The sequence below is a fragment of the Bubalus bubalis genome, chromosome X (genome assembly GCF_019923935.1).
Source record: "Bubalus bubalis isolate 160015118507 breed Murrah chromosome X, NDDB_SH_1, whole genome shotgun sequence".
NCBI classification, from domain to species: domain Eukaryota; kingdom Metazoa; phylum Chordata; class Mammalia; order Artiodactyla; family Bovidae; genus Bubalus; species Bubalus bubalis.
In genome coordinates, this window is record NC_059181.1 from 10,680,410 (window position 1) to 10,702,722 (window position 22,313).

The following is a 22,313-nucleotide window of genomic DNA, read 5'->3' on the forward strand; positions in this document are numbered from 1 at the left end:
GTGAAAGTGAAGTCGTGTCCAACTCTTAGCGACCCCATGGACTGCAGCCTACCAGGCTCCTCCATCCATGGGATTTTCCAGGCAAGAGTACTGGAGTGGGTTGCCATTGCCTTCTCCGAGACTACCCTACATCAGGAACCTACAAAATCCCGGGGGCGGAGGAAAAGGGGCGGGGTTGGGAGACGTGGGGAAAACCCTTTGTCCGGTTTCCACGCGCGTCATCGAGTTACGAAACAAGGGGAGGGCGGGGCCTTTGTCCGGAAGTGACGCCAGCGCGGCTGTGGCGGAGTTGCTGTGTAGGCGGGGCGACGGACGGAGCCCCGGCTCCGGGTCGCCCTTCCTGCTATCTTCCTGGGAGTTACTTCTTGTGGAATTGAGAGTAGGCGGCACCCTCAAGGGTCTCCCGTGACCCGGACCGCGGTGGCGGCCCCGCTGACGGGATGTTCCGGAGTTTGAGCAGCTGGTTTGGCTTGGAGCAGCCGGCGGCGGGTGGCCGGCAGTCCCAGGGAGACGGACAGCCCAGGGGACACGCTCCACCCGATCAGCGCTCCGAGGCGGTGGCGGAGTCAGTGGAGGGGGAGCCACAGCTAGCCGGGAACCAGGAGCTCCTTCATCAGGCCAAGGGCCTCGGCAGTGAGTCTCCCCTGGGACCACAGGGTTTCGGAGAGCGCCCGCATCCCTCCTGCCGCCTCTGGGTGTGGACCACCAATGATCGGGAGTGTGGGGTGGGGAGAGGAAGATGTCTCTGTCGATCGGTCGGTCCTCACCGGAGAGGTTGGTGAGGATCTGGGCAAGACCGAAGCCTCATCTAGTAGTCACACCCTGTGCCTGAAGTCCTTAGTGGCTAGTGACATGTCACTCTTTGCAGAGTGTGTCAACACTGAGAGCAGAGGTGCAATAAAGCAATGGGGCCCGACATCTTTAGGTTTGACGGGGAATCTTTTTTATTGAACTCGCCAACTTTCACCTCCACGGCCTCTCAGCTAGAGAGGACAGGGGACGTTGAGGAGCTTTTTGCCCTTAAATGAGAATGTGTCGTCCCAGTTAAATTGAGGAAGAGTTACTAAAGGCCTGTGACAAGTAGGCCTTTTAGGTGCAGCTGGACATTTTTCCTTAAGGTGGAAAAGTAATTGCCAACTATTGTCTGTGTTCCAAGTTTCAGCACTAGATGTTTTGTGAACGATGTCTCATCTGTTAAAACACCCCTGTGAGCTGGGAGAAGGAGCTCAGAATTAGTGGCCCAAAGTTAGGCTGATATGTAAATGGTAGAAGTGAAATTTGAATCTGGGACTGTCTAATTTCAAAATCCACGCTCTTTCCCAGCTTACAGTCTAGTTCAGGAGGAGGATGTAAGTAATAAACATGCAAAATAAACACAAGCTGTAGTAATTTTGCTCCTGAAAAGACCTTGGCAGGCTCAAATAATCAAAACGTCTTTGAGAAGGTGGCCCTAAAACAGACAACACTACAAGTGAGAGATGTGAAATTTAACAAACAGTTTTAAAGGATTTAGTTCAAGATACTGAAAGGCAAGAGTATAGGGCAGGCTGGAGCCTGAGAGTGGAGAGAAACATATTTGAATAGGAAAGGCTCTAACGTTCAAAAAGTTTACTGTGGGGTGGAGAGGCAGGGAGAACAGGCATCATCTCACATCATGGCTGTACACAATATCAGCCCCAAGCCTCTAAACAGTGCACAAGAAAAATAAAACTAAGTGCTGTGCAATGAAATCACTTAAGAGGAAACAACTATTTCCTCTGTGGAAAATTGGGGAAGAAATGAGTTTGGAATATTTGAGAGATGTGACAAGATGAATTTGACTAGAGCAGAGAGGCTATGTTAGTAGCTGGGATAAATAAAAGTGGGACCACATTAGGAAAGGCTGTGTGTGTTTGTTTCCTTGATTTAGTAGAACATAGAAAACCATTTTCGTTTATCTTCAGAAGAGTATCAAAAGTGACTTCTTAAAACTCAGGGCTTTATTGAAGCTTCATGTTTATATTTAGTAATAAAGACTTCAGAATATTTTTAGTAAGTATGTTTTCAATATGAAAACTTTGAAACTAAATACTGCCATCTCTTTCTTTCCTCACCAGATTTTCTTTAGGTTTAGGAGGCTAAGGTTAGATGAAGGACTTTCCTGCCCACACACACATTGTGAATGCAAAGTTTCCAAATAAATTAGAGCTCATTTGGCTCTAAAGTTTATTTATTTATTTTTTGGCCAAGCCATGCGGCATTGTGGGATCTTACTTCCCTGACCTAGGATAGACCACTGCAGGGGTCTTAACCACTGGAACACTAGGGAAGTCATTTGATTTTAAAAAGATGTAAAGGTCCTAGTTTGTACACAACCCCTCAAAAAGATGAGAAACAATCAAATATTTTTTATTTTACATAGTGATCCTAAGAGGTATATTCTTTTAAAAAACCCATCTTTGTTTTGAAAACTTCAAACATCTCTGTGCCTGACTCCCACTGAGTAGATTAGTTTCTTTGGAGCACCAGCTTGCCATTTAGAGGCAGGTAGCCTGTGTTTGAGTTCCTTGTACTTCTTACTGCCTTTATTGTGATGTCATTTGCAAATCACAGTAAGTCCAACAAACAGGCTTTAACAGAGAAGATCAAGACCACTCCCAGGTTTCATGAGCACCCACCGAAATTGTAGTTTCTTTGGCAAGGAGGAAGAGGATAGGCTATTGGCTAGGCAACAGGGTCTTCCCCATCGTCATGGACAAATCATTTATCCTCTGTGCCTCAGCTTTCCTATCTGTAAACTGGGCTAATTATACCTACTCTTCCTGGGATGCTTGTGACATGATGAAAATGAAGATAAGATATTAGCAATCTACCCCCTCCTTCCAGAAAGTTACTGTGTCTATTCACTTGCAGACATTTTACTTAGACTATCTTTTCTTTGGTAGCTGCTTTAGTTTGGACCCCCTCCTGTGCCTAAGTCCCTGAAGTGGACATTGTAATCTCAGTTCAGTTCAGTCACTTAGTCGTGTCCGACTCATTGCGACCCCATGAATTGCAGCACGCCAGGCCTCCCTGTCCATCACCAACTCCCGGAGTTCACCCAAACTCACATCCATCGAGTCCATGATGCCATCCAGCCATCTCATCCTCTGTCGTCCCCTTCTCCTCCTGCCCCCAATCCCTCCCAGCATCAGAGTACTCTTGTTACTTCCTGTTAACTCGTATCGGCGTCTCAATTTTTCTGTCCTTAACTTGGTGTCAGCCAGTCTCTGCACAATTCCATACTTCTCATCTTTATGAGCATCTCTCCTGAGAATCTCTTGTCCTGTCTCCCACTGCCCCCTCCTTCTGACTTAGGAATCCAGGCCTCTCAGTAATTAACTCTTGGGAGACATCCCTCCCTTTTGGAGAGCCTCTGTTTAATGAATAATCTCGCTCCTCTTGTTGTCTTTCAGTCTTTCTTTGTTGGTTTATTTATCAATGGACATCCTTTGAGGGCAAGAACTGTGCATTCTCGGGACTTCCCTGGCAGTCCAGTGGTTAAGACTCTGCATTTCTAATGCAGGGGGTATGGGTTTCATCCCTGGTCAGGGAACAAAGATTAAAAAAAAAAGCCCAAAAAGACAAATATATCAATAATTCAAAAGGTATTCCTGATAAAATCTTAGAGGGAACCCTGCTCTTTTAGAAGTTTGGATTTGTCTATCTGCAGAGAATATTTTTACGAAGTAATGTGGCTGTATTCTCATTTTATCATACTACTCTGGGTAAATAAGCTCTGGGTAAATAACCAAAAGGAAATCAGGGATCTCCCCAAAGCTCAGCATTTGGTCACTCCCCATTCATGCACTCAGGAAGTACTTACTGGTCACTTTCTGGGGATACACTGAGTCAGACAGCCTCAGTCCCTGCCCCAGTGGGGCTTAGGATGGGTCTCAGTCTAGCTGAGAGGACACATCCACCACGTAACGGATATGGTGTCATGGATGTTATTGATCTGGCAACACAGGTAGTGAGGGAAAACCTCTTGGGGACACCTGTGCTGGCCAAGGAGCCGGGGTCCATTTGCTGAGAAGTGATGTGTAAGTGGAGGTTCACAGGATGTGTAGAGTTAGCTGGGTAAAGGGAGGGTGGCCGATAAAAGTGTTTCAAACCAAGAAATGACATATGTGGAGCTTCCTTGGAGATCCTGAAGAATTTCTTGTGGTCGTATGAAGGGGGAGAATGGTGAGAGAGAAAGAGACCAGGGACAAGGAGTGTCCTGAGGTATAGTCACAATGGATGTTAATACCAGGAACAGATGAACACCCCCAGACACAGTGAGAAACGGCAGACTGTTTAGTGGTAAAGGAGGTGGTAAGTGGGCGAGATGTCACTTGATTTTCCATGGTACCAAGGACAGAGTGAGGATTTAATCAGGTGTGCTGGGCTCCCTGGGGTGTTCTTCTCAGGGTCTTCTCCCTGCCAGTGTTGTGAGTCAGCCCACCTGCCCTCTCAGCAGGTGCGTGTCACAGAGGAAGACCGCCCTAGATTTTGGAGCATTTTCTGTGAGATGAAATTTGAAAGCCAGTTGCCTGGGAGCATCCCCCACCACGACCTTCCTGAGGTCGCTTCCTGCAGCCCAAATTCTGTAGAATGTGAACTTCAAAATGTTATTTATCTACAAGTATGCCTTTACATCGTAGTGCAAAAAGAGCCCTGATAACAAATGTGTTTTCAGGTCTTTAGAAAAGTTAATTTTGTGTTTTCGTTTTGTCTTGTGAAGTTTGTGTGTTCCAATTTGAATTTCATTCCACATATTTGCTCATTATTATTAGTGAAGAGTATTTACATTAGGGCTTGCCAAGATTTCTATTTATTAAAAATTCCCCCAGATTTATCATGGGATGAGTTAATCTAGGGAGAGGAGGGGCTTTTTTTCTTCTTCTTTTGAACAAGAGGAAAGGAGAAAATTAAGATGGGATACTTAGGGTCTAGAAAGGGAAGAAAGTAAGAAGGAGCCTTGATCTTATTGTAAAGTGGGAGAGGAGATTACGAAACAGCTACTGGGGTGAACTGAGGAGCATGCTAATAGTCTTTGAAAGCAATGAATTAAAGACCCAGTGTGGATGGCCTGTCCACTGAGAAAATGGAGTACTATTGGTGCTTCTCACTCCTTAAGTTTTAAGTCCCAATTAACAAGAAACGTGTCTTGCAGTTTTAGTCTTACAAGCACTATTTAAGGGAGAAATTTACAAATATAATAACGAGCATACTTGAATGGAGCATAGACTCTTTTTTATTCTTTACAGACTATCTGTTTAACTTTGCAACCGCTGCTACAAAAAAAATAACTGAATCAGTTGCTGAAACAGCACAAACAATAAAGAAATCAGTAGAAGAAGGAAAGATAGATGACATCATTGATAAGGTACATTTAAATATCTTTTGGAAATATAAGTTTATGAAATTCATTAGCAGCTAATGTAATCATCCCTTTTTATGAACTTTATTAACCCAAATAGGGTATCATATTCTGATAAAAATGTTGAGATTCTTGTTTTTTCCCCTCTCCCCTCTCCTTTTTGTATAATAAGTAACTATAAGTTACCTGATTTAAATAACTTTTGTTTTTATTTTAATATATTCTAAAATACATTGATGCTTTTGGGTAATACTGAGCTTTTCATATTGTGAGTTTAATTTTCAACTATAACCATTTCAGAATACATTTATGCCTTTGAATCATTTGAGTTCATTCAGTTGAATCATTTTAAAAGTCCTGGGCCAATAGGAACAACCCTTTTAAGACTCTAGGGAGTGAATTTGTTCATTTTTTGCAATGGTAGGGTACAGGCCTAGGGAATTTCATTTCTGTTGGTAACTGTTTGAACTAAGGAGGTCATCAATTAAACTTAAGACAGCTTGTTATTTAGATATTTTCATGGTGTGTACTATTTGTTAGAATGAGATTTGACCTGTCTTTTATTGTTTTATAGAATAACATAAAAATTCTGTCTTTAAATCCTTTTATTTTTGCATTTGAAAAGATCATCTATCATAAAGGCAGTTGAACACTTAAGAGTTCAGAAATGTTGAAGATTCCCTCTTATTGGGGAAGGGAAGACATACCACTTTTGTGTCTTGTTATTTGAGGAAAATGAATAAGATGTCCCAAATGAACTTCACAAATCTCGAGTGTAAATCTTATCTAATAATAAGCTTTTTAAAAGTAATTTAACTCTGTGTATTTTTTAACAGACATTTATAGGAGATTTTCATAAGGAACAGAAAAAATTTGTTGAGGAGCAGAATACAAAAAAGTCAGGTATGGTATAGGTTTATACGTGACTTACTTGCCTACCAAATTTTACTGAACACTGCTTATGTGCTTGACATCCCACTAAGGCTATGAGATTACAAAAATGTCCAAGTTAGGCCCCCATCTTTCAGGCAGCACAAGGACTAGTGGGGACAAGCCTTCAGGACTTGAAGGAAATCCCTCCCCGTGGCTAGGATGTGGGTGAGGTAGCCCTTCTGGGGAGCTGGCTCTGAAGGAGAGGGCGTGGGCTTTTCTTTTTACTTTCTCACATGTCCAGCAGAGTCTCTGATGTATACCTAGTGGGCACTTAGCAAATGTTGGCTCCCTTCCTGAAAAAAAGGAAGGGCTTTCCAGGGAAGTGACAGAGGGCTGTGAAAAATCACAGGGTGTTGGAGAACTTACTCAACACATTTCTTTACTGACAAATATTCGTTTAAATGTTTGCAGTTGCAGGATCTCAAAATGCCTGCTTTTACTGTTTGGTGGTTTTCAGGCACAAAACTGGCCTCATATCTTTGAATTTGGCAAAAGTAGTATGAAATACTTCAGTTGGTTTGAGCAGTACCACAAATTCAAAAAGAACTAGTTAGTCCTGTGCTGAGTTTCCATCAGGCATTGTTGTCCCCAGGTACCCAAAACTGGGAAGCGGCTCTTTGGGACAAGTCAACTACTGTACAGGGCAGTGTAACCTGGTAGTTCGTGGGAAGCAGTAAAGTTGACCCTGGCTCAGGGCTAGTTGGTGCCTCTGAGATGGGAACTGTGGATGGATTGGGAGTGAAAGGTTTGGAGGCAGGTTCACTTTTATTTTTCCATTCCATTCAGTATGCATTTCCTAAGAATTAGGGATATTCTCTTATATAATCACCAGTGGTACAGTTACCAGCTTTAGGCAATTTAACATTGACGTAATATTCACAGTCTAATTTTGTCACTTGACCCAGTAACATCCTTTATACACTTTCCCCTCTCAGTACAGCATCCAGTCTTGGATACAATACTGCACTTTTTGTTGTGCTCCTTCTTTTAAAATAGACCATTCCTCATCTGGGCTTGGTCTGATATTTCCTCATGATCAGATTCAGATTATGCATGCTTGGCCAGAAGACTGCCTACATGATGAATCCTTCTCAAGAGATCACATCTGGAGGCCTACAGTGGCCATCTCTCTCTCCTGGGTGATGTTGATTTTGGTCACCTAGTCAAGGCATTCTTCAACTTTTCCATTGTATGATGCAAGTCCATTTTTTACCAAATGCATACGTGCATAAGATTCATACGTTAACTCTGAGGATTACAATGAGTGTTCGTATTTGGAACTTATTAGTAAATTGCTAAAATGGTTATGTGGAAACTTTCTCATCCTTCAAGCCACAGATGGCAGTGTAACCCCCTCACCCCCCTTTTTTAATTGTAGTATAGTTGCTTTACAATGTTGTGTTAGTTTCTGGTGTCACAACGTAACCCTTGTAACCTGTTTTTACTTCTTTGCCATTAAAAACCTTTTAGAAGTAGCAGTGCCACCATGGGTTGATAGTAATGATGAAGAAACAATTCAACAACAAATCTTGGCCCTGTCAGCTGTAAGTATCTTGTGCTACCCTGTACTGAAATACTTTCTTCCTATCATGACTTCACCCTTAGCAGAATGTTTTTCTTCTATACAATTTTTTGAATATTTTGAGATGTTAGGAATGTACACCTCAACTTTCACTATTTTTTTCAATGTTTTTAAATTTGCTTTTCTAGTCTATTTCACAAAATAATTCTTGCAGCCTTAAAAGGATTTTTTTGTTAAGACAATTTTTTTTAAGACAGTCTTTTAAGATGTGCTATTAAGAAGTTTCTAGATAGCATTCTAATTCTTCCAAATGAAATGATCATATTCTAAATTTGCTCTTTAACTACTGTATATATCTCTCTGAAACTGAAATTGAAAGAAATAAAACTCCATATGCTGCCCCAAAATATTAGTGTGTTACCACCTAAGAATCATGTAGCACCTGACAGTTTCAGGAAGTACTTTCTCAACATTATGTCTTTTGAGCCTCCCGGTTTGTCTGTGAGGTAGGTAGGGGCTTTTATCACCACTGTGCAGGTATGGAGACCAATACTCTCAAATGGGACCCTCACTCCTTATCTTTGTCTCTCCTGGGCTATGAACTCTCAGCAGAGGCTGGCTTTGAGCTCTGTCCTCAGCACCCAGCATAAGGCTTTCACTATATCGGTGATTTTCAAGCTTTATTTTTAACCTACATTTTTTTTAGCCAAAGTCATAAAGGGAACCTTGGTTTAGAAAACAAATGTAGAGCTGGGCTTTCCCTCCCTTCCACTGCCCCAGGGCATTTAGGATTTCTTTTTTTCTTCCCATTAGTAAATCCCTAAAGGCCTGAGGATCCAATTCCAAGCTCACTGTGGACACCATGTATTTTGATGACCACCTTACAGTCAAACTTGACATTGACATCACACATCTGCTTGCTTCTCCCCAGAAGGGGGAGACTTGGAGTGTTGGGTGGGGGCCCTGGCCCTAGCACGTGCTCAGCCAAGGTTCCCCAAGTGAACCAACAACAAGCCTTTCCCTGCCTGGCACTCTCTGTGGAGAAGCTGCACTGTGACTGTCTCAGCCACCATTGTATTCTCATGCCCTCAGTGCAGGGACTGACCTTCAGAGCTTAACAGAGATTTCAGGCAGAGCGTGGGCACGCACGTTCCATCAGAAGGTATGAGACCAAAGTGTGGTTTGTGCACACTTGAGAAATGACGTGGGTCATGGGTTTTACTTCTCTGATAAGACCACCATGGTTAGCTGACTCCAACTTTGGGTTCTTTTACATTAGTTTTCACATACCAAAACAGAAGTCTTTTTCTATGGTTTCAAATTATGTAATTTCAACAAGTTCATGGTTGAATTTCCTGACCTCCCATGACGCTCTCTCCAGTTGCAACTATTAAAGAATATATGAAAGGATTGATCATTCTCCACTCTCTCTAAGGCAGACAAGTTAATGACAGCTCGTTGCACTTGGTGGCTGAAGCATTTAGGGAATTTAATGTGTCATATCATTGATGCGTTGTTACCTATTCATTGCAGTCTATGGTTCCCCCCATGTTTTTCCTCTTTTTATCCAAGGACAAGAGAAACTTCCTTCGTGACCCTCCAGCCGGGGTGCAGTTTAACTTTGACTTTGATCAGATGTACCCCGTCGCACTGGTCATGCTCCAAGAGGACGAGCTCCTGAGCAGGATGAGATTTGACCTTGTTCCTAAACTGTAAGCATTGGGCTCTCGAGCTGGATGGGAAAGAGGCATGGGCTGGGGGCCAGGATGTTCTCAGACATTCTTCATGAAAACGGGCTCTACGGCTCTTCAGCAGTACCCACCCACCCCCACCCCCCACACACAGGGTGCCATAGAATCAAAACTCAGGGTGGACTTTTGGGGAATTTTGGAGTACAAATGAGATATGCTCTTTTATCCCCAGTTAGATGGTAGAAAGAATTTTCCTATGAAAGACACACATGCACCTGCCCCCTCCTGAATAAAACCAAGATCCCCAAGGTGCATGAGAACATGGCGAGGCCTTTTGTCCACTCGGGCTCCTCTCTGTGGCAGTGGCCTTTCTCTTCCCATCTAGGCTTCTCCCCTCCGCAAATCCCTGCTTGTCCCTTAAGCTCCAGCACGTGTATCGTGTCTTCTGTGGCGTGGCGATCAACAGAGGCCCCCTCCCTTCTCCTCTGCCACCGTGAGTTCTTCCTCACCTTTTCTACCTTCTTTTGAATCTGCCCCACTTTTAACGTCAGTGGTCTTTGGTGTTCGCTGAGTGTTCCTGTTTTATGCCTCTCTCTTCTTGTGTGATGGGGTTATCTTCCTGTTCTCTGAGGACATGAAGTCTGGCTTTCTTAAGATACCCTTCTCACTCTGCCTTCTCTGCATCTTGACTTTGGGTTCTGTGTTCATGCTGGAGGCTTCTCTTACCCATTCTTTGGGGCTGTGTGCTCCCCTGGGCCATTGAGGTGGGGCAGCTCAGTAGCCGTGAGCAGACTCCTCAGCCTGGGCTGGCTGTAGACAGAACAGCGGGTCGAGCCTGAGCCCCGCGGCTTCAGTACAGCCAGGAGCCCATATTCTCAGCTGCGCCAGCTGTCCCTGAGTGCAGGGACTGCGACTCTTGGTCTCTGCCACTTGATGAAGGTGGTGTCTGCCAGCCTTCTTGAATATAAAGTTACTCCTTTGGTCTTTGAAATTAATAACTATTTTCTGGGGAGGCACTTTGAAACTCTGTAAATATGTCATTTCTCCTCAAATTTTCCATGTATTCATATATTTATGTATATCTGTATGGACTCAAGGTCCTGTTTTATGCAATGGTTATAATCCATTGCTATCATTATTTGTTTTGATGCTCAAACCATCACCTATTTTCCAGTGGAAGCCCATTCAAGCTGGCTTCTATGTCTTTTTAACTTATCCTGTTTATTCATTGAGTCCTTCCTTTCTAGCATGAGATAGTCCTCCAGGCTCACCTTGTACTTACCCTGCTATAACCCTGGAATTGGCCATTTGTCCCAGGGGTTCTGGTTCCTTTTAGGAAAGTGGTGTGCATTAGGCATGCTTTTTGTTATTGGGATGTCACTACTCCTTGGCCCACTCAGTGGAAGAGCTAGTGTGCTCATATACACACAGATGCACTTGTTTGCATCTCTATCGAATAAAAACCATATGGTCACAGTGATACTTCACAGCAAGGATCATTCTAGAATTTTCCCTTTTCATGATTGTAACTCCCTTTTCTGATGGTGAGAAACCCAGTTTCCACTATCCTTAGTATTTTTATTTAAGCAGTCAATCCCCTTCTGAGTGACCAATCTTCCTTTATCACCACCACCACCTCCCCAGCTTAGATGCCCTCCTGTCCCTGCTCAGGCTGTCACTCACCATTCCAGGCCACCACCACGTGGGTACTCACCTTGCCCTTCTTGGGTGCCGACACCTCACCCCAGGTGGCGAGTGTGCAGCCAGGTTTGAGACTTCACTGAGAGTTCTCAGGTTACCTCAGTCTTTTTATCAGTCATCCGCCGCTTCATTACTGTCGCTGATTGCTAGTTATATGCAAGCTGCCAAACATGTCCTCTCATAAGGAACAACACCCACAATCCTTTATTCTCACTGCTTGAAAGCATTTAATCCTTTGGTAAACAGCAGATAATTGGTGGGGACCTGTTCTACTTCCAGTCTCCCAGGCTGCTCATGGTGCTTTGACAGCAGTCCCCCACTTCCCTCTGCTGAGGGTAGTGTCAGTATCTTTAAAATACCAAGAAACACTGAGGATTCATTGGTGCATCATAAACTTTGCTACTGTGGAGAAGATAGTTTTCTTTTTATCCTATTACTCAGCTTTCAATTCGAAAGCAAGTGAGAATTTCCTTTGAGCCTCATTCTGATTCAAAACTGTCTGTAAAAACCACCTATTCCAATGTCCACTGCAACAGATAAGCCCTGCACACATGTATGCATGCATTCTCAAGTGTGTTGTTGTTTGTCTTTGAAAGTGTGAAGGAAGACGTGTTTTGGAGGAACTACTTCTACCGTGTCTCCCTAATTAAGCAGTCGGCCCAGCTCACAGCCCTGGCAGCCCAGCAGCAGGCTGCTGGGAAGGAGGAGAAGAACCACGGCAGACAGAATGAGTTGCCGCTGACAGGTATATTCAAGAAGGCTTCGCTCTGCAGGGCAAATGTCACAAACGTTCCTTTAAAAAATACTCAGATTCTCATGATCCTGTCATTGTACACATGCCAGAAATGTCATCGTTATCTTAGGGAAAATCCTTTTCCTTCCAGAGAAGATATTCATTCTTCTCTTGTTGCCCTCTCCCTGACCCTGCCAACTTGTCTTCCTTCCGTTTTCATTTACTTTGCTTTTTCTCATTCTTCAGGTTTTTTATTTCTTCCTTTTTATTTCTCCCTCCATCACCAGTCATCTTCCCATCTCTCTCCTTGCCCTTCTCATGCTTTCTGTTCTCCGCTGACTCAGTTCCCTACTTTCCTTTGGTTCTGTCTTCCATTCAGCCTGCTCATGTCCCCAGTTCTCTAGTCTGTAGAGCTGAACTCGGCCAGCCAGCCTGGAACCAGACCTCAGTCAGTGACACATGTGACTCTTCCTTATTGTGACAGTTTTACCCTGGTTGTTGGGGAAAGTGGTTTATAATATCAGCAATGATTTCAAAACTGGTCTGCAACCTTTTTGGCACTAGGGACTGGTTTCGTGGAAGACAATTTTTCTCCAGCACCAGAGAGGGGATGGGATGGTTTCAGGATGTTTCAAGTGCATTACATTTCTTGTGCAGTTTATTTCTAATCTGATGCTGCTGCTGCTCTGACAGAAGGTGCCAGTCCATGGGCCAGAGGTTGGGGACCCCTGATTTAATACCTCTAATAATTATTAAGATATGTATCTTGTGTCCTATTTTTAATATTTAATGAACACCTGCTTTGTATAGGTACCTGTTACAACTGGAGACTTATCCATACATGGAATTTTAAATGATTATGTAAAACAGTGCTTCCTAAGGCACCAGTTGTATGGACCACTAGGAAGGCACCTGACAACTGCATTAGGGTCAGGAAACGTAATGAAGTTGCTCTCACAAGAACATTTGGCGCTTTGCATATAGATGCTAATATGAATCCCAGTTGTCTCTTATACTTAGTATTTCTTCTTTATTAATTTTATTGGAAAATGCCATTTTGCCCAAAACTGCGTGTGTATCAAAATGGGCTTAACAGGAGAGCTGCTGTGACTGAGTGTTACATTTTATTGATACTTTGTGCTTTCTAGCATTTGTGACAAAGGAAAACTTAATTCTCATTATCTTAAAAGAAAGAGCAGAATTATGCTTCAATGCATTTTGTTAATAATCAAAATTTGTTTCTTGCTGGAAACCTTACATAAGGGGTATTAGAATATGATGATATATACTAAACATATCCCCAAAAGAAAGAGGTTGAGATGGTTTCATCTGGGTAGTTCCTATGATAATTACAGAAAAACAGAAAGCATAACATTAAAAACTCATTTCTGAAAATTACTTAGTATCACCATGCTCATGAATAATTTAGTTGTTATCATCATATGTATTCAGAATTAAATCAAACAATTCTTGACTCTCTTCTTCTCACTTCTTAGAGGCAGTACGGCCCAAAACACCACCTGTCGTAATCAAATCTCAGCTTAAAACTCAAGAGGTAATACAGTCTTACATTTTACCTAGTAGTTAATGTCTGGAAATGAAGTAACTCTGTCAACTAGCTCAGATACCATTTCAAAACTGCTTATGCTTATCTGTTCTGAAGAAGAGGGATCCGGTACTTGAAGGGTTAAAGACCTACAGCTGAGACCTGAGGCGATCGGGGACTAGACAGAATGACTGGAGTGATCCCAACTGTGAGCGAGTGGAGAGACTCAGGTGGTCACTCCTGTGGTCAGCAAGCCAGTGTGCAGGTTAGGAGTTGGAGCACAGCGACCATCCGACTAGCGGAGGAGGGGAATGAAAGTGAGGCTGCAGTAAGTCGTTAGATGACTGTAAACTCGAGCTCTAATCTCTATAGAGATGTCACTTCAAAAACCGTTTTCAGGGCTCATGTATTGCCTTTCAGGACGAAGAGGAGATTTCTACCAGCCCGTGTGTTTCTGAGTTTGTCAGTGATGCCTTCGATTCCTGTAACTTAGATCAGGAGGATCTGAGGAAGGAAATGGAGCAGCTCGTGCTGGACAAAAAAGAGGAGGGGACAGTCGCACTGGAAGGTACAAAGCCAACAACAACACTGTTCTCATCCCCAGTGCCAAAGTTGACCTCAGAAAATTTTGTTATTTTGGAGCAGATATACAAAACTAGGCTGTAACTTTTGCATCAAAACTGCTCTGTGTTCCACACTAGAAGGTGGATTCTGGTACACATGACCAGACTTCCCATTCCTCTGCCCTAAGCACAGAAGCGTAAAAAGGAGAAACTGAGACCACAGAGGTTAAGTGACTCTTCTGAGGCATCTCAGCCCCGAGGATATGTGGCCGGGAGTGGGCACCAAAGCCAGCCCTTCCTGTGGAGATGCTGCCCTCTGGCCTTCTGCTTTCAAAGCTGCATCCTGCTGGAGTTTATACTGTAGGTTTAAGACTCTTTCCAGTTGCTGTGTGCCATGAGCACAACACTTCTGGGAAGAAGCAGGCTGCCTTTTAAAAACCAAATTAATTTAAGGTGATATAGGAAAAAAGTGCAAATGATGGGGCTGCTTTCTTTGGCACATCAGGACAGATTGGTGGCTTCTTGTTGGATGACAGACAAAGGCTTCACCGTTCATGAAGCTTTCAGAGACTTACCATCGGGGAAGACAGCTATTCCCACCGTTGTGCAGAAAGCACTGGTGATAAAGCTGGCCTCCCGGAGGTGAACCACCTGCAGCTCAGGTTCCATCTGTATGTCTGTCACTGTCGTGCTCTGTGATCTTGGACAAGTCACTTAGCCTCTAAACCTCCACTTCCCCATCTGTCAAATGTGTATAACTGTGTCTCTAGTCCACGGATTGTTCTAAGGGTTAAAGAGTGATATGCAGAGAGCACTTAGCCCTCGCCTGGCTGAGTTAGTGCTCTAGAAACATTAGCTGTTTTTGCTGCCAGTATTAATTATCAATTATCTACTTAAATAGAAAGAAAATCAGAGGCCTAGGTAAAGGAAAATAACATGCAAAATTTACTGACAACATCTGATACCTTTGCTTCTGCACTTAATAAATGTATCTTTCTTATCATATTGCTGTTCAGTCACAGTTAAAACCTGTTCAGTTTCTTAGCATACACAGTGCTGAACAAAGACAGTAAATATTTCTGTGGTTAGTACTTAACACTGGTAAGTATACTGGACTGCATTGTTCAGACCACCGTGATGAATTCAGAATCTTTTTTTTCTCATTTATTTCTTTTAGAGGATTCTGTAGATTGGGAGAAAGAACTACAACAGGAACTTCAGGAATATGAAGTGGTGGCAGAATCAGAGAAACGAGATGAAAACTGGGATAAGGAAATAGAGGAAATGCTGAAGGAGGAAAATTAACTGTCTGTCTCCTGAAATAAAAGAATAAACCGTAACATGCTATAACTGACATTAAATTCTAGATGTTGAGACTCACTGAATCAGAAGGCGCAAAGGAATATAACTTTATTAAATTCAAAATTCTTTGTTTTTCAAGCTGAAACTTGCCTCTTCTACTTAAAAAAACAGGACACAGGACATTTATTCTAATAATCAAAAAGGGATGTTTTAGGTAATGTTCCTTTAATATAAATCTGGTTAGAGATGTTCTTATAGTCAGTACAGACATCTTTCTGGTAGTCAGTACAGACATGTTTCAGAAACACAAAATCTTAGACTGCAGTTTTCTGTGAGGTCAAAAATATAATATATTCTTCAATTGTGGTTTTCTAAACATTTGTACTTCTTGCATTTTTGTTGATACATATATGTTAAAGTACTTAATGGATTAATAACTATCAAAATGACCAAATTGTACCAAAGAACTTGAGAGGAAGCACTTTCTAAACTATTTTCTTTCAGATATTTTCTAAAATTCCATCTGGAAGCCAAAAGATAAAATAATTATATTGATTATAATAAGTAAGCATCACACAGTTTGACACTGAGAAATACTGTGTAAAAATATTTGTTTATCTTTGGGGCCTTTTTAAAAAAAAAATCTATGCCACATTTAATAATGGTTTCCTAAATTTCACATCATGGTTTTTGTAGAAAACAGGGTCTTTCATCCTTTAAGTATCAATGACTGTCAGAAGCCCCTTCACCTTAACGTCTCATGTTGTTTAAATCGTCTCCACATATAATACATGTTTTTGCTTTTTTGTCTTAATTAAAGGGTCAGTCTTTATAAAATTGTGTTCTCCGAGTACAACTTTTGGAACTTTATTGACCAATCCTGCCTGGATTCCACTCTACCGGCAGGACTGTTCACAGAATGTGGTTACTTGAAAAGGACAGATGGCTGAATACCAGAACACTCCACAGTGTTTGCTTCCTGAACCTTTCAGGTTTTTCAAAAAGCCTTTATTTCATAAAGGGAAGAAGAATTAACACAGTTCTTATAAGAAACATGTACTTATTTATATTCTTGATCCCATAAAAATTAGTCTATAGTCCTCTGGCAGATATAGTCAACAGGAATTAGCTGTTCAGGTTTGTAGTTTGGGATATGCTCCCACAAAGAAGCCAGACTTCCTCAGCTAGAATCACTTGGGTTGTATTAGATGAAACCACTGACACCATTATCAAGAGACTTCCACTTGTGGGTCTGCAATTGCTGATTACTCAGAGGTGGTGTCCGTCAACTTTTGAGGCAATCCTGTTGAAAGGAAAATTTTTAAGAATTTAGAGTTTACTGAGAAGGCAATGGCACCCCACTCCAGTACTCTTGCTTGGAAAATCCCATGGATGGAGGAGCCTGGTAGGCTGCAGTCTATGGGGTCGCAAAGAGTCGGACACAACTAAACGACTTCGCTTTCACTTTTCACTTTCATGCGCTGGAGAAGGAAATGGAAACCCACTCCAGTGTTCTTGCCTGGAGAATCCCAGGGACAGGGAGCCTGGTGGGCTGCCCTCTCTGGAGTCACACAGAGTCGGACACGACTGAAGCGACTTAGCAGCAGCAGCAGCAGCCAAGAATTATAATGTTGATCTTTCTTTTTCCACATGGTTTATTTGCCATCTGTATGTCTTCTTGGTAAAATATCTGTTCATATCTTTCACCTATTTTTCTTTTCATTAACAAATAAATAGCTCCTTTTTATCCTCAAAAAAAAAAAAAAAAAGAATTTAGAGTTTGCTGTAGGGAAACAAATGTTAAATGTTTCTAAGTAGTTAAAAATCCTAGATATAAGCAGCTCAGATTATGACGGTAGTTGGCTTGTAGTATATGCACTAAAATTCTTATTGACGAATGTTGAATAAACATAAAAAAGGAAAAGTTTCAGAGAAAGTTTAAAACCTGGGGCTTCCGTGGTGGCTCAGTGGTAAAGAATTCACCTGCCGATGCAGGAGACAGGTTCGATCCCTGATCCGAGAAGACCCCACATGCTGCGGACCAACTAAGCCCCTGAGCCACAACTACTGAGCCCATGCCCTAGAGCCCATGCTCTGCAACAAGAGGAGCACCACAATGAGGAGTCTGCGCACTGCAACCAGAGAGTAGCCCCGCTCATCGCACTTCAAGAAAGCCTGCGCAGGGCACTCTCCGACATAAATCACAGCAAGGTCTTCTATGATCCACCTCCCAGAGTAACGGAAGTAAAAACAAGGTGAACAGATGGGAACTGGCTGAACTTGAAAGCTTTTTGCACAACGAAGGAAACTAAGCAAGTGAGAGAACAGCCCTCAGAATGGGAGGAAACAATAGCAAACAAAACAACTGACAGTCTCCAAAATATACAAGCAGTTCATGCAGCTCAACACCAGAAAAATGAACAACCCAATCAAACAGTGGGCAGAAGACCTAAACAGACATTTCTCCAAGGGAAGACCTACAGATGGCTAATAACCACATGAAGAGATGCTCAACATTGCTCATTATTAGAGAAATGCAACTCAAAACCACCATGAGGTTATCATCTCACACCAGTCAGAATGGCCATCATCAAAAAGTCTACTAACAATGAATGCTGGATAGGGTGTGAAAAGGGGGGAACCCTCTTGCACTGTTGGAGGGAATGCAAACTGATACAACCACTATGGAGAACAGTATGGAGATTCCTTAGAAAACTAGGAATAAAACTACCATACAACCCAGGACCAGATGCCATGATCTTCGTTTTCTGAGTGTTGAGCTTTAAGCCAGCTTTTTCACTCTCCTCCTTCACTTTCATCACGAGGCTTTTTCCTCTTCACTTTCCACCATAAGGGTGGCGTCATTTGCATATCTGAGGTTATTGATATTTCTCCCAGCAATCTTGATTCCAGCTTGTGCTTCTGGTCCCATCACTTCATGGGAAATAGATGGAGAAACAGTGGAAACAGTGTCAGATTTTATTTTTGGGGGCTCCAAAATCACTGCAGATGGTGAGTGCAGCCATGAAATTAAAAGACGCTTACTCCTTGGAAGGAAAGTTATGACCAACCTAGATAGCATATTCAAAAGCAGAGACATTACTTTGCCAATAAAGGTCCGTCTAGTCAAGGCTATGGTTTTTCCAGTAGTCATGTATGGATGTGAGAGTTGGACTGTGAAGAAAGCTGAGTGCTGAAGAATTGATGCTTTTGAACTGTGGTGTTGGAGAAGACTTTTGAGAGTCCCTTGGACAGCAAGGAGATCCGGCCAGTCCATCCTAAAGGAGATCAGTCCTGGGTGTTGAAGGACTGATGCTAAAGCTGAAACTCCAATACTTTGGCCATCTCATGCAAAGAGTTGATTCATTGGCAAAGACCCTTATGCTGTGAGGGATTGGGGGCAGGAGGAGAAGGGGACGACGGAGGATGAGATGGCTGGATGGCATCACCGACTCGATGGACATGAGTTTGAATGAACTCCAGGAATTGGTGATGGACAGGTGCCGGGGTCCAGCCCCGGCTGATCCAGGGTATTCGAAGGAGAGACGGCTAGGCGACCTATTCAAATGTTAATTAGAGATAATAAAGAGGAATAGAATGAGGATAGCTCAGTAGGAAAATTCAGTGGAGAAAAGAAGCTGAGTGGCTTGGTTTACGCAGAAAATCAATATAACCCGTGACACCAGGTTAGCTCTGACCACGGAGGCCGCAGGCGCCCTCTCGAATAGCGGAAGGTGCCCCACCTTAGACACCTTCTCGAGTGGGTCTTAGAAGCCCAGGCAAATAAATGGTCGCAGAGGATATCCACGCTCCAGATGGACACTCAGCTGGAAGTTAAAGGGAAGAATGACATGGGGAGACCAAGCGTTGGTGAGCAAGGCCCATAGCTTTATTTTCAACAGGGGCTTTTATACCCTAAGTTACACATAGAGGACAATAGGGGATGCAAAATCAGCAGTCTTTGATGCTTATCAAAAACCAGGGTTTCTTTCCTGCAGATTTATCGTATACAAATGGTTTAGGTGATTTACATCATCTTCTGGCCAGAGGCCTATTAACATTTTATGACTCTTGACAAGGACTTATCAACAAAGACTTATTTTCTCTAAGAGTAATTATTTTAAGGTTTGGCGCCATCCTCCGAAGATAAGATTACGTTCCTATAGGGTGGATGTGTAATGGGTTTACAAAGGAAAGAATTTACTACCTTAAGGGTCTAAAGTTACTAACACCAGGCCACTACTTATTTTTTCTACATACCAACTATATTAATTAATGCACATTCAAGGATACAATTCAGGGGATGTGAAAACTTGGCAACAAACATTGGCTCATCAATGAAATCTTTTACTAGTTTTATTCTGACAGTTTCTAATTCTCTGAGAGGCTCTAAGCTATTTGAATATCTTAAGCTTCCCGTGCCTCTGGAGGCTGGGAGACTGTAAACAATCGTATGCATAGCTGTAGGTGTCCGGGTAAACTTGTCAGGCGAGTTAGAGAGCCATCTGAGGGGTTTGGATTTAAACACTCCTAATTGCCCAGGAACTTTATTAATTGGAGCTGTAAGTTAACTCTTTGACAGAGAGAGCGAGATGGTGGTGGGGGACAGCCCCCAGTAAAGTCAAAGGTGAAAGCACAAAGCAATAAAGTAGGCAGACTCTGGTTTTTTGGGGGGTAGATGCTCGAGAATATCCGGGGGCACTCCCGAGGCTCGATCCCGCCTTTGCGTATGCCGAGCCCCCTTCCTCATGACCTTTGTCACGAGTGGAATGTCTCTCGCCGGCTCCCGGCAGACAGGGAGGCCTGGCGTGCTGCAGTTCATGGGGTTGCAAAGAGTCAGACATGACTGAGCGACTGAACTGATGGACTCTAGAAAGATGGTACCTACGATCCGATGTACAGGGCAGCAAAGGAGCATGCACGCTAAGTAGCTTCAGTCGTATCCGTCTCTGTGTGACCCTAGGGACTGTAGCTTACCAGGCTCCTCTGTCCATGGGATTCTCCAGGCAAGAATACTGGAGTGCATTGCCATTCCCTCCTCCAGGGGACCTGCCTGACCCAGGGATCATACCTGTATCTCCTATGTCTCCTGCCTTGGCAGGCAGATTCTTTACCACTAGCGCCACCTGGATTCTACGTACTGGCAGCAAACGAGACACAGAAGTAAAGAACAGACTTTTGGACTCAGTGGGAGAAGGAGAGGGTGGAATGATTTGAAAGAACAGCATTGAGACAGATACATTGCCATATGTAAAATAGATAGCCAGTGGGAGTTTGATGTATGAAGAAGGGCATCCAAAGCAGGTGCTCTGGGACAACCTGGGGAGGAGGGAGGGGTGTTCAGGATTGGGGGGACACATGTATACCTATGGCCCATTCATGTTGATGTATGGCAGAAACCACCACAATATTGTAGAGTAATTATCCTCCAATTAAAACAAATTTTAAAAAACCTGTGCAGCAACAAAGATCCAGTGCAGTCATAAATAAATAATACCTTAAAAAATTAAAAACCTAAAATGAAAATAGAAATGTTACAGTTGTTGCTATTAGTTTTACATGACAGTCTTAATGCTTAATTGTACATTAACCTGTTAAATGGATAAAATAAGATTCTATGCAGAGCGTATAAGTACACTAACCGATTGCACCACTGGAACTCCTATACACAGCATAAAAATACAGTTAGGTTACAGTTTTATGGATCCATCTGTGGGTGAAATGTTCTGCTTTTGTAAATTACACAGGTAACTGAAGTGTTATTCTTTTTTTCTTTTCTTTTTTTGGCTGCACTGTGGGGCTTTCAGAATCTCACTTCCCTGACCAGTGATTGAACTTGGGGCCACAGCAGTGAAAGCCCAGAATCGTAACCACTAGGTCATCAGGGAATTCCCTGAAATATTATTCTTTTAAAGGGCAAAATAATTTCAACCTGTTTGATGGGGAAATTTTCAGTATTTATTATGTGCTTGGGGGTCAGCCGACAACTTATACTGTGCATCAAAATACATGAGCTTCACGAAAAGGAGCTTCATAAAAGGAAACAGAATTAAGGGGTTAGATATGCAGGGTCTCAGGCCGCCCCCCCACCCCAGAGCTGCTGGCTCAGCGTTTTGCATGGTACCAAGACCCCCGGGGATTAGAATGGACCTCATGAGCTGAGAGAAGGAACTGGCAACCCACTCCAGTGTTCTTGCCTGGGAAATTCCATGGACAGAGGAGCCTGGTGGGCTATAGTCCGTGGGGTGGCAGAGTAGGACATGACTGAGCGAGCACACAGGAGTTGACGGCACTGCACCAATGCACTGATGCGCTCAGGGCTATAGAACTTTCTGGTGCTTTTTACTCTTCCTGTAGCATCCTCAGCTGACACTGATTTTCTAGTTGCAAGTGCCTCCAGTTGTCACCGTTGCCCACTCCCATTGCCACAGGCCCAAATTAAGAGGATCCAAGTTCCCAGGGGGACAATGAATAATCCTGCTGAATCAGATATTTCTCACAGCACATTTCAGAGTGTGCACTCTACCAAGCACAGAGGCAAGGCTTTCTGAGAACCATGTTACATGTTCACAAGCTTTCTCTGAGGTTCTCGGGTGGCATCTAAGGGCTGATGTGCCCACCCTGAAGGCTGGATGATGTGTTTATGCAAATAAACCTAAATAACAAAAATCATTTAAAAGGTAAATAGAGCATCAAACCATACTGTCTTTAAAGCCTATTTTAGGTGCATGGAGTCAATATCACACAAGAATTAACAATATCCATGTATTTTGTGATTACAGCAGTTGATGGCAAGTAAGTCAAGTCCTCAGGGATGGGGGAGCCTGGTGGACTGCCGTCTGTGGGGTCGCACAGAGTTGGACACGACTGAAGTGACTTAGCAGCAGCAGCAAGTCAAGTCCTCAGCTGACCTTGCCAATCTCAGGAGGGTGTGTGCTG

At 43.1% G+C, this 22,313-nt stretch overlaps 1 protein-coding gene and 1 long non-coding RNA gene across 3 annotated transcripts in view; one reads left to right on the forward strand and one right to left on the reverse strand.

The window, feature by feature from the left end:
- Positions 1-276: 276 nt before the first annotated feature.
- SYAP1 (synapse associated protein 1) lies at positions 277-22,300 on the forward strand. Of its 2 annotated transcripts, none has more exons than XM_006078274.4 (9): positions 277-633; positions 5,271-5,389; positions 6,220-6,286; positions 7,787-7,860; positions 9,411-9,550; positions 11,827-11,975; positions 13,460-13,518; positions 13,930-14,077; positions 22,157-22,300. In XM_006078274.4, exons 1-9 carry the CDS (start codon positions 441-443, stop codon positions 22,171-22,173), a joined length of 966 nt encoding a protein of 321 aa, XP_006078336.1. In that variant the 5' UTR covers positions 277-440; the 3' UTR covers positions 22,174-22,300. The 2 variants fall into 2 exon arrangements, with proteins under 2 accessions (XP_006078336.1, XP_006078335.1); XM_006078273.3 differs by lacking the exon at positions 22,157-22,300 and adding an exon at positions 15,250-16,211 and having other exon boundaries at positions 278-633.
- Positions 16,343-22,313, reverse strand: part of LOC123331933 — a 45,390-nt gene continuing 39,419 nt past the window's right edge. Inside the window, exon 2 of the long non-coding RNA XR_006548735.1 lies at positions 16,343-16,677. This is a non-coding gene — a long non-coding RNA (uncharacterized LOC123331933). The remainder of the gene's footprint in view (positions 16,678-22,313) is intronic.